Genomic DNA, 12,261 nt, shown 5'->3' on the forward strand with positions numbered 1-12,261 from the left:
GGCAGGTTCACAAAAAAAAAAACATTATTGAGGAAAATATTAATCACATTCTCTAAAATGTGAACATAGCAGAGAGCAGAGCATTACTGCTCTTACTGTATTACTCTCAGCAGAAAACTTCTTCATTCTCCAATTTCCAAAGCCACCAGGTGCTGGCTTTTAAGGGGAATGAGAGATGACACTCTGATTACTTGAATTCAAGTTATACCCAAAACACACCTATGATTAATTCAGGAACTAAATACAACCTACAACCTCTTTGCCCCTTGCGCCTTACTTTGCGGCAAAATAATGTGCCATTCAACTAGCAGAAATGGTTGGATACACCCTAAACGTACTTGCACCATTCACCTTTGGATCATTTAAATAGGGATCTCAGTCTTTGTTGTTGGGAAAGCATGGCAAAGCATTTAGACTGTAGCCCGCAGTAATCTCCATCATTTATCTTGCGTGAGTTTTAAACTCTAAACCTTTATCTATATGGCCATCATCTCTGTACCTTAATCCTTGTTTTCTCTGCCGGGCGTGGCGGCCATCAGCACCAGAGTCAGACAAAACACTCCAGTCATCACTGCAGCTGCTAGACAAACGAAAACTCTACAACTGGCCAACCATAAAAAGGCCCTGTGTTTACGGCGCTGTTTTTGTCTATATTTGGGATTACTCACTTTCGGAAAAATACTCAGGATGTCTGATTTTTATCTCCTTTTAAATGCAGTCAGAATACTTTCTGTGTTCTCTCTGTCACTCCATCTTGAGTTTTATCTCTGTTTCTCTTGATTTATGTCTTCTTCTTTCCCTATCGCTTTTTCTCTGTCTAGATTTATGCAGATAAAACATCTGCCTTATGGATATAGACTGAGAAGTTGCAAATTGTTTTGGATTTAATAATTGGCTGCCAAGCCAATACATACATAAACACATGTTTTGAGGCAACCTCTTATGAGGCCACTTTATTGCTATGATTAGCAGGAATCCCCTTTGTTTGCAAGCTCAGTGACAGTACACAAGTTGTTTTTACATCAGGAGCTCTTTATACTTTAATATCCTGTTGCATGTTCCTTCCTGAAAAACAAACAAAGAACTTGGAGTGAAGATGAGACTGAACAAGATTGCAGACAAACGGATGACCAAGAATTCTATCTGCAAACAAGTCAGTGCTGGTACAGACAACTGTGGGTGGGAAGATAAAATAAGATTTGTAAATGGGATTTGGTGGTGTTTGCTTAATAGTTTGTTCCCTGGAAAACAGAACTGTAAGCTTTAATGACAGACAAGCTTTCATACCTTTCTTTCTTCTACTTTAAATGATGAACAAAAGAAAACATTAAACCACAAAGAAACCGACATAAAAGAAAAGCTGGATTTCTGTCCTCGTAATAAGCCAGTAAAAAGTAGTTTTAGACTCCAAAGCTTCTTGTTATTGGCTCATTCCACCTCTAAAGTTAAGAGGAATGTGCTTGTGTAAAAAACCTGCAGGGGGGCTTCTGGAATATGTTTACTGGTTTGGATGGTTTATTGTTCCTACAGATCTACTAAGGAGACTGTGGAATTGTTCCTTTGTTTGACCATATCCTTTATGGGAGTGGAACAATCAGACACACATCCGGCTACGTAGGATAGATAACATACAGTACAGTACATAACGTCTGGAACTACATAACACCTTAAAAACCCTTATCTGATTTAAGTCTATGCTTGGTCCGAGTTTATCTGCTTAACTGCAAATCATGCACCTTACGTGTTTGCCAGTCCTTTAAATACAGTGCTTATATGTATCACAGTTACAGTGATGAACTGCTTATGTGGATAAAACAGCTCGGGACAGAATCATTCCTACGCAAATGCTGTTTAAAGAGTTCAGTTATAGTGTGGTTATCAGGTAGTGTTTATTTTGGGTCTTTTCATACATGACAATATATGAAAAAAAATAAAGGAGGTAGAGCAGGTCATCCACTAAGATCAGTGGTTCGATCCCCAGCTCCTCCAGTCCGCATGTCGAAGTATCCTTGGGCATGGCAATGGCTGTTCCATTGGTGTACGAGTGTGTTAGAAACTGTGCAGCAGGTGGCACCTTGTACGGTAGCCTCAGCTACTAGTGTATGTGTGAATGTGTGTGAATGTGACTCGTAGTGTAAAAAGCGCTTTGCTTGGTTGGAAGACTAGAAAGGTGCTATACAAGTGCAGATCCATTTACCATTTAATTCTATGTGCTATTTGCTTCATGGAAACCCGTCTGCTTTCGGCTTGCTACCTGAGTCTGGTGCTGTGCGCCAGGCCCCAAGAAAGTGCAATTTCCATGGTCCATCAGGTTATGCCATTTGGCCCAAAAAGACTTTTTCCCATTGACTTAGATTGGGAAAGAGACTTCTGGAAATCAGTGGATACATTTCCAGAAGTCAATCCATATGAAAAGAGTAATTTCACTCTCAGGATTTAATCCATTTAGTCCGATAACATTTCTAACATCTAAAGAAGCTTCCCCTATAAATCATTTTATAACCGTTCAAATTAGCGGAGGGCTAAACTGGAAGTTAGCTGCTCAATCAGCGAAGTCTCCAGTGCCACTGAGCTAGTTTCAAAGGAATGAACAGGGCCCTTCCAGGGATGCTGTATCCAGTTCTCTTTATACATCCATGCAACGTGCAAACTGAAATCATGACGGGGAAAAGGAAGTCATTTTCTCTCAATGAGAAAGACGTTTCCTCGAAGCTTATGACGAACTACCAAAAAAAGAGCCAACGAGATGAAGCAGTGAAACTTGGTGTTCGTCAGGCTAACTAGTATAGTCTACTCAAATGTCCTCGCTAAGTGGACTGATAATGCTGGCGCAGTTAATACTCCACTAAGCGGCCCTTGGCAAGGGATATTTGAATTTCAATAAACTTTTTTTATTTAGTGTATTTGAATTAAACACAGTACAGTAATTTGAAAAGCATTTGAAACAGCTGTACTTTATTTTGACACAATTCATAAAATTCAGTTAATCATGAACTTTATATTCATGTAAAGTATTTGTAAACATACAAATATCAATTAAATTGTAAGATGGTAATCTGCATGAGAAATGAAGACAAAGAAACAAACAAATCATGTGCTTATGGTGATCAATGTGACCCAGACAGACGTCTCACTCTAACAGGTTTCCACTGTACATGCTTCTTGTTTTAGATCTTTAGATGTACCTTACCTACAATCCCAGGAAGCCATTAGTTTCCATTCATCTCTGGACACATTTTCATGTTGTACAATGAGTGGAAACCAACGGATGCCTTGGCTCAAATATGTAAACACTCATTATTGCCCATAAAAACATTATCTGTGAGTGCAGATGTTTCTTTTTCACACAAAGTGTATCTACAGAGTATTTTGACCATGATTAACCTGACAGTGCTGATACGTATAGAAGCTGAAATTCATGTTGCAACCACCACTACCAGACTACCGGAATACAGTATGCTGATGATGCAACTAATTCTTTCATCAACCGACGACAGTGAAATGACACGTCCTGTCTCTCCAGTTGTGACACGTCTCGACCCTGATCTCACCCACCCAAACTGACTAAAGACAATGATTAAACAATCTGAGTAAACTGATTGAATTGAACCCAAGACATTTTCGAAAGTGATGAGGTGTCATTGAGATGTCACAGTGTTTAGGGATGGGAAGCGTGACGCAATGTCTTATGATGAGTCTAATGTGATGTGACAAAACAAATATTTGTTTATGCAACTTAATTTTGATGGACGTTATTGAGATTAGTGTTGGATACCTCGCTCATCTGTAACCAAATCATCTATTCTCACAGTATAGTTTAATATTTAGGTAACAATCCTGAAAGATTATAGCTGACTTTTTGCTCTTTTTATTATAAAACAATTCCCTCGAAGAAAATGGATAATAAATTCATCCCACCAACAGTTATCATCTGTGTAGCTGATATAATTTATGCTTCAGTGTCACACAGCTCCTCTGTTGTCCAAAAACTATCAAAACACATAGAGGAAAAAATGTTTTTTTTTTTTGTTTTTTTTAAATGTCTCTGGGGGAAATGTTGAAATTAAAAAAATAAAAATAAAACGATTTTCATGGACTTTACAGTAAAGTCCCAGTAATATTTAGTATTACTCATGTCTAATAAAAAAATGTCTGCTTTTATTTTCCAAATTCTGCAAATCTCCAAGTTATTGAATTCCACCCAGCCCGCAGAATTTACCAACTTAGGAAGGTTGTGAAGGACAAAGGCATGCTGTGAGCAGGCCTGTGGTTTCAGCCTGTGGAAAAGAAGGAGGTGACTCAGTGTGAGGGGGAGTGGTTTTAGGGGCGGACCTGAGGGCCCACAAGGTTTATATAGTTTAGCAGCTTCCCTTCTCGTCCTGCCTTGTGTCTGTGAGCTCTCATATTTGCCTGCCTAGCCTGTGCCGGTCTCTCTTACTCACAGTCTCTCTCACTGAGTCTTACTCTCTCCAGCCACAATGAGCGTCAGGCAATCACTCCAAATGCAGTCCTCCACTAGCAGCAGAGTTCCTCTTGTATCAGTCAGCCGTACCTCAGCTCCTGTCTACAGGGCCCCCACTATCCATGGTGGGGCCAGTGGGTACAGGGTCAGCATCTCCTCCAGCTCCAGGTTGGGAGCCGGTATGGGAGTGGGCTCTGGAGCAGGGGGCTTCAGCAGCAGTGTCCAGGTGAGCGGGAAAGGCAGCGACATCATGGGCAATGAGAAGTTTGCCATGCAGAACCTGAACGACCGCCTGGCCAACTACCTGGAGACAGTGAGGAACCTGGAGCAGGCCAACCACAAGCTGGAGATTAAGATCAAGGAGGCCCTGGAGAAGAGCGGACCTGACTTCAGAGACTACAGCAAGTACCAGGCCATCCTGGATGACCTGAGGAGGAAGGTGAGGAGGGGACTGGGAGGAGGATGGTGGGAGCAGATGGGGAAATGTGCATGTGTTGACTTATTAAGTGTGAGGGGGAAGTTGAATGAAGGGAGGGAGGTAATGTGGATGAAAGATGAAACCCAGAGAGTTATGAGTGATACATGTTTTGAGAAATTGAGATGTAAGTGTGACTAAACAAGAAATATGTTCCAGACAGACTAAGGCACAATATATCCTGAACACTGTGTTCAAAGCAATATAATCTGCACCCCCTGACCTGAAGGAAATCCCATCAGTACTAAGGGCTCTTGCGTGGCAGTGCTTGCTGCTACTCCGGGGGCCCTGGGCTGGACCGGAAACAGTATGGTGGAGGAATGTTGGAGCATCGGGGGTCAGAGAGACAGGAAAGCAGAGAAAAAAACAAAAAACAATAGTCCAGGGACTTTACAGGCTGAACTTACAGGTCCCCACATCATGACTTTAACTGCCTTTTTCCTTTTTGTTTAATGTAACACAAACAGTGTGTTGTTCGCAGGACAATGGGACTGAACCCACAGTACAGTCATTACAACTGTGTATACATAAAACAGAAGCTGATAAGGAAGTGAAGGAGGAAAAGAGAAAACTCACTTAATGTGAATAGGACCTGTCAAGGTGGAGCTTATTGTTTCTTTTTTTCTTCACTTTTTAAGCAATTAATCTGATTAATTTAACACTTTCCTGATACACCCCACACAAACACATCCAGCACAGTCAACTAGTGCAGGAAGATTTTAGAACTGAAAGTAAATGGAGACATTACACAACCAGGAAGATTTTGTAAATCATTCACTCCAGGTTTTGCCCCACTGAATGGCAAGGACAAAAACCAAAAAGAACAGGGTTGACTGAAAGAGAAGTGGACTGTGTAACCCTCACCCTGCTCCCATTCTTCATTCAAGGCTACATTTTTCTTTTCAGATAATTAAGTCAAGTGCAGTTTCCAAACGGAACATTCCAGTTGGGCCCAGTAGAGCAACTGGATAAACTCTAAATACTGTGTGTCTACTGTAGCAGTTCAACATTAGAAAACTGTTATTTTTGCATGCTGTCCTTGTGTGAAAGTGGCCACAAAGAGCATGTCTTTTTTTTTTTTTAACTTTTTTTTTATTTGTGGGAGCTGCACAGATATCAGCATCAATGTCAGCTCACCCTCCTTTGAAATGATAACACAAATGAAATGGGCAAAATGGGAGGCAAATGAAGAGGAAGAGGGAGTTTATCATCTATTTCCCAAGATCTTATCGTTCTCAAAACATTATATAAGACATTACGCAAAAACTCTTTGAAATGAGGTTTTGTTTATTCTACTAACAGCCGACGGCCTGAGTTCATCCAAACAGTCCAGGGTCAGAGCAGCCTCATTTTTCTTCTGGCATGATGCAAAAATCACTCAAATGACGCTGTCTGCCGAAACCCCCCATCTGAGGAAACACAGACTCTCAGGCGAACGTTAAAACAGCCCGATCTGGTACAGCCCGCACAGTCAACTACCCATGCAAACGCACACATGCACATGCACTCGCCTGACCACGCAAACACAACCACCATCCTCATGCAAATCACCTGCCTCGGCCCTGCTGACAGGTTAGTTCCTGTTCCTTAGCAGCGACAGGACAGTTGCTGCCTGGCAGCCACTGATTGGCTCATGGACTTTGCCACCTGGATGCCTTCCCCGCCACCTATCCCTGCCCTTATCTACCCTACCATGACTGCTAAAGCAAATACAGCAACCGTCTGTCTTTTTTGAAGCAGCCCGCTGGCACTGTCTTCACACAAAGACATTAACACTTTCACTCTGACAGTGAAACTGTTACTGCTTATCACACTGTAATTAACACCCAGTATATGCATGTGTGTCAGTGAACTGTGCGTGCACTTTAAAAAATATGTTTAACCAAATCTGAACTTTTAATTTTTCTTCAAACAGTGGCGCAATTTTTTTTAAAAGCTAGTAGACTTCCATTAAAGGAATAGTTCAACATTTTTTACAGCTCTTCAGTATAAATGTCCACCCAACTGTTGATTATCCATCTTTACTTTGCAATGTGAATAACCTTTTCCTTTTGTCAATCTGTTTAAGGTGTTTGATGCCACCACCGACAATGCCCGCCTGGTTCTGAACATTGACAACGCTCGTCTGGCGGCTGATGACTTCAGAGTGAAGTAAGTTCCACCCGCTGCCCTGTTAAGGGTGTAAAACACTAAGCCGGACAGCTGCGGACACACCCTGTTTTATTGCTGAATGGTTTGCAGGATGAACACATAGTGTCATGATCTGTGTTGTAGTCATAAATCAGCACCTTTGCATCATAGCTGGTGGAGACGTTTCAGTAGGGCCATAAAGTTCATGTCATAGCAAACACAGCTGGCAAATACTGAGTAGAATATTCTAAGCTGACCAAATACTGACCATGTATATTTAAACCTAAAGGAAAGACACCTTAAAAAAAGATTGTTGGTGATTAGGTCCATTCAGTAACTTTAGTCATTGAGATATTCAGTTTGAACAAGTCTAACTGCCGTACCCTGTGCTGTGTAGGTACGAGTCCGAGCTGGCCATCCGCCAGTCTGTGGAGGCAGACATCGTCGGTCTGAGGAAGCTTATCGACGACACCAACATGAGCCGCATGAACCTGGAGAGCGAGATCGAATCCCTGAAAGAGGAGCTCATCCACCTCAAGAAGAACCATGAAAATGTGAGTAAGATGGCGGAGTTTTACTTTCAAAATCATAGCTAATCTGCTTTGTCAGGACTGTGTGGTTTAATCACATTTGACCGATGCCACATCGTCACATGTTGATTCACATGTTGTTAACCTACAGTGATTGGCACATTGTGGCATCACATTTTTCCAGCTGTCTACTTCAGAAATCGATGGGAAAAATACAGAAATGCAGAAATCTCTTGTGTAAAATAACCACAACTCTTCCAACATTAGTAACCTGATTTAGAAAATAGGTTCTCAGGGCCTTTAACATCAGCTTAAGCTCTGGTTTTGTACATTTTTCCTGAAAATCAAAGATTAGTTGTGTCTGTTTTGCTTCTGTGTTGACATTTTTAATGCTACTTTCAACAAGCTCTAATGAATGTCAAACAAAAGCGACTTTCAAAAGACCTCTGGACATTATTTGTACAAACAGCCACACCTTTATAAGACCTGAGAAAATATTGACTTAACTCTCCATAATCTCCTTCAACATCATCACCAACATATGTATGTTACACACTACGCCACGACTGCAACCGACACATCCTGTCAGGCTGCAGGGCGTTTTTTAAAAAACACACTTGAGTGGGGAGAGGGAGGTTTGTTAAGAAATCTGAAATATCTGCATGTGAATTTTGTGGGAAACCTCATCGTTAAAAATGGTTCCCATCCATATTTGGCGACACCAAAGAATTCAAATGACTATGATTTAAATGCAGAGGCCAAAACACAACCATTTGTTTACTGAAGGAATTAAGTGTTTAGATCCCCAGATACAGGTTAAGATGCAGCCTCTGTATATTTAGCTGACCATGACGTGATTATGGTTGGAAGAAACTAGGAGTCAGAGGAGGTCACAGCTCAATAAAACATAAGATGTAAGCTGTTCTTGATCCGCTTGTTTGACTGAAGTGCACCAGAATCTGCACAAAGGCTCCTTTTCTCATTAGTGCTCAGTTAGACGAGGAAATTAAAGTTTAGATTTGTGATTACATCTATTAACTCTCCTATTTGTTGTTATTTCTTCAGGAAGTTATGGAGCTCCGCAACCAGATTGCCCAGTCAGGAGTCCACGTGGATGTCGACGCTCCTAAAGGACAGGACCTGGCTCAGATCATGGCAGAAATAAGGGCCAAGTATGAGAAGATGGCACTGAAGAACCAGGAAGAACTCAAAGCATGGCACGAATCACAGGTAAAGGGTTAACAAGAAGCTATCATCTGCAAAGAAAAATAAAAACAAATTGGTGAAGTCTTTGATTTATTTTTACTTATCTTTTAATCCTTATTTCAGATAACGGAAGTGCAGACACAGGTCACCCAGAGCCAAGAGGGCCTGAAGGGTGCCCAGACAGAAATGAACGACCTGCGCAGACAGTTACAGACCCTGGAGATCGAGCTGGAGTCACAGAGGAGCCTGGTGAGAAGCACTCAGTCAGCGCACACTTCATTTACCTCAACACACGCTGCAGTGCCTAACTCAGCACTCTCACTTCAAGTCTCTCGCATTTACTTTGTTGACTCAAGCTTTACACTCCGGTGACCCCTTGCTATGGAGCCGTCATCAGCGAACTGGGTTCACTGTCAAATTTTAACCCGTTCTTTTCTCTCCCATTGTTGGCTCATAGAAAGCCTCACTGGAGGGCACACTGAGGGACACAGAAATGCGCTACAACATGGAGATCGAGTCTCTCAACACCATCATCCTGGGTCTGGAGGCAGAGCTTACACAGCTGCGTAACAACATCCAGCTCCAGACGCAGGAGTATGAGTCCCTGCTCAACATGAAGATGAAGCTGGAGGCTGAGATCGCCCAGTACAGACGCCTGCTGGACGGGGAAGACTTCTCGTGTGTAGATTTATGATTCTATAATGACAGAGTTGTCAAACCTGCAAAGACAAAGCACATTATTAAATCTGTTCATAGAAACTACCTGTCAGTTAATCTGTTCTTGATATTTCTGTCCAGACTCCAGAGCGCTCTGGAAGACCAGAAAACAGTGAAGACCAAAGTGATGACTGTCACACAGACCCTGGTGGACGGCAAGGTGGTTTCCTCCAGCACAGAAACCAAGAACGTTTGAACACAAGAAGCAGCCATCTGAAACTCCCAACTATCACTGTCACTGCATCCTAACACTAACATCTGATTGGCAAAAAAATCAACCCCCCCCCCCCCCACACTGTGAGTTCCCCTTTCTGCTTAGTCATACAGCACTAACCATCTGAGTCTCAGCTGATGCTCCAAGTAGTTTGACTTCCTGGGTATGCAGCTGTTCCACAGGCTAATGAAAAATAAACTGGATCAGAAGGAAAACTAAATCATCTTTTTATTTATTTCATCATGATTTATTTATGTGTTTGTATGTTGACCTGCAGATGTTTACAAAAGTTTAGAATTGGGGAACTGTGAGCTTATTTCGGAGACAAACTAACTGAAGACATTGAATATTTCAAAGTGATAAAAGAGTCCAAAACAATTTTTTTTAAATATATTTCATCGTGTTCAGTTTTTCTTTCTGGCCAGTTTAGTCTGCCTGTTGCGCTGTGATGTTCAGATATTTCAATAAAGTCCATGCGAGAAATTCATCATGGTGTAAAGGTGGTGTTTTCTTTCAAACTACAATTTTTTTTGTCAGATATGTTAGATTATACCATCATAACATAGGAATAAACAGGAATAAAATGAACAAATGAATACATCAAGCACATTATGACAGCAAATTATAAATAATGAATGCTTTTCCTCCCAATAGCAAAATATGTATTCTTTTGAATAATAAAGTTTATGACACACTGACAGCTATAAATAACAGGAACACTTAACCCTGTGACTAAATTAGGCCTCAGAGGTCATGTATGATGAGCATTAGCATCCTTCATTCTTTATCAGTTGGCAGCTTTGGGTTGCAGCCATCTATCTTTCAACTTTTAAAGGTGCACTGCTACCTCCCTGCAGAGCTCAGGCCAACATTAGCAACTTGTGCAAAAATGTAGCCTCCTCATTCATTTCAGTGTGACCACTTCTTTGGCAGAGTGGTTGTGCCAGTTATAGACTGTATAAAATAATACATGTAGCCACCCTGATGTCACCCATTGGTTTGTGGGCTCACGTTTTGAAGCTTCAGGTTTGGCATTTGGCCGTCAACCGAACGCTAGCTGCTAGCTTGGTTACTACTGTGCATTTAGAGCTCTGGTTAACTGTGACAATACAAATGCTAATGCTAATTTTTGCTAGCAAAAACAGGTTGAAACCCACTAAAACAATATTTACTTACATTGAAAAGTGTAATATCTAACTCCTTAGAGTGCAACCAAATGCTGAACAAGACCTTTTCGGCAACCAAAACATTACAGTTTACTTTCATGAACTGAAAACACACTAAAATAGCGACAGCTATGGCTGCACCTCTGTGAATCTGGGGTTTCATCATTGTCATATTACCTTACAAATGTTGGTAGCAACTTGTCAATGGATGGATCCCACCTGTCTCTTAAAGCGACTACACCCTTAATTATGCAAAGCTTTAAGCCTTAATAACATGTAAATAGGTGAGATATACAAAAATTCACCCCCCCGTACAGTTATCATTAACGGGGAACTTAGCAATTTTTTTTGTACCACCCTGTTAACATATTTATGCCTGCTGTATTTTAACATGGGAGTCCATGGGGATTGACTCGCTTCTGGATGCAGCTTCAAGTGGCCATTAGAGGAACTGCAGTTTTAGGCACTTATGTGTTGGCTTCATTTTTCAGCCCTGGAGGTTGCCGCTTGGTGCCATTGCAGGATCAATGTGTAGACCAGCCAACTACATGCAAGTGCACATTCCTGGTAGATTATTTTGCAATCTGAACAGGGCTGTTTACCTTGCAGTTGTATGAAGGTTAAAATGATGCCTTGATAACTTTCCATACTTCCTCATACTATCATAAACCATTGTGAAATAGTTTAATGTCTGATAGGCCCTATTTATTACTCCTGTCACTGGATCATGTTAGTCTCACGGGTAGCCTACCTGAAGCAACACGCCCCTTCCTCTTGCATGTTTGTGTCAACACCCAGTTAAAGGATAAGGCTGGTGTAATTCTGTATTTCTCTTACTGCCAACAAATTCCATGAAAAAACAAAAACAAAACCAGTCTGGCACGCTAACCTGCCTGTGGCACCCTATTGGTTCCAATACATAAATCTGTATTTTTCAGTACACTTTACGTAAACCTGAGTAAATAGTGAATTTGTTGGGGACTATTTTCAGCTGCGGATTAATTCACATTTAGTGCTCTGGTGAGTATTGACAGTATCAGGACGGTGTATGTGCTGACTCAAAATTGCAAAAAAAAAACAATGCCAACCATGCTCAGTATAATGAGTATAGTATTTGGACAACAATGGAGCTCAAGAAGACAATACTTGTTAACAGGCTCTTTTTTCTGTTTTATCAGTTTGTTGACAGTAAGAGAAATAAAGAGCATGATTGGCCTCATCATTAAACTTCTGTTGATATCACGGTTACCATAGATACAGCTAATTTACTACACTCTGTCACACCTTTTTTGTTCATAATGGGTGTTCTGGGGACAAAGTCTAACCAAGAAGGCTAAAGGTAAAAATGTAACATAGATATG

At 41.2% G+C, this 12,261-nt stretch overlaps 1 protein-coding gene across 1 annotated transcript; it reads left to right on the plus strand.

The window, feature by feature from the left end:
- The first annotated feature begins 4,374 nt into the window (after positions 1-4,374).
- Positions 4,375-10,221, plus strand: LOC126402275 (keratin, type I cytoskeletal 18-like). The gene is made up of 7 exons (XM_050064098.1): positions 4,375-4,901; positions 7,006-7,088; positions 7,465-7,621; positions 8,663-8,827; positions 8,927-9,052; positions 9,261-9,481; positions 9,602-10,221. The coding sequence occupies exons 1-7, from the start codon at positions 4,479-4,481 to the stop codon at positions 9,714-9,716; spliced, it is 1,290 nt and encodes a 429-aa protein (XP_049920055.1). The 5' UTR covers positions 4,375-4,478; the 3' UTR covers positions 9,717-10,221.
- The last annotated feature ends 2,040 nt before the right edge of the window (positions 10,222-12,261 follow it).

Source organism: Epinephelus moara, chromosome 16 (genome assembly GCF_006386435.1).
Source record: "Epinephelus moara isolate mb chromosome 16, YSFRI_EMoa_1.0, whole genome shotgun sequence".
Lineage (NCBI taxonomy): Eukaryota > Metazoa > Chordata > Actinopteri > Perciformes > Serranidae > Epinephelus > Epinephelus moara.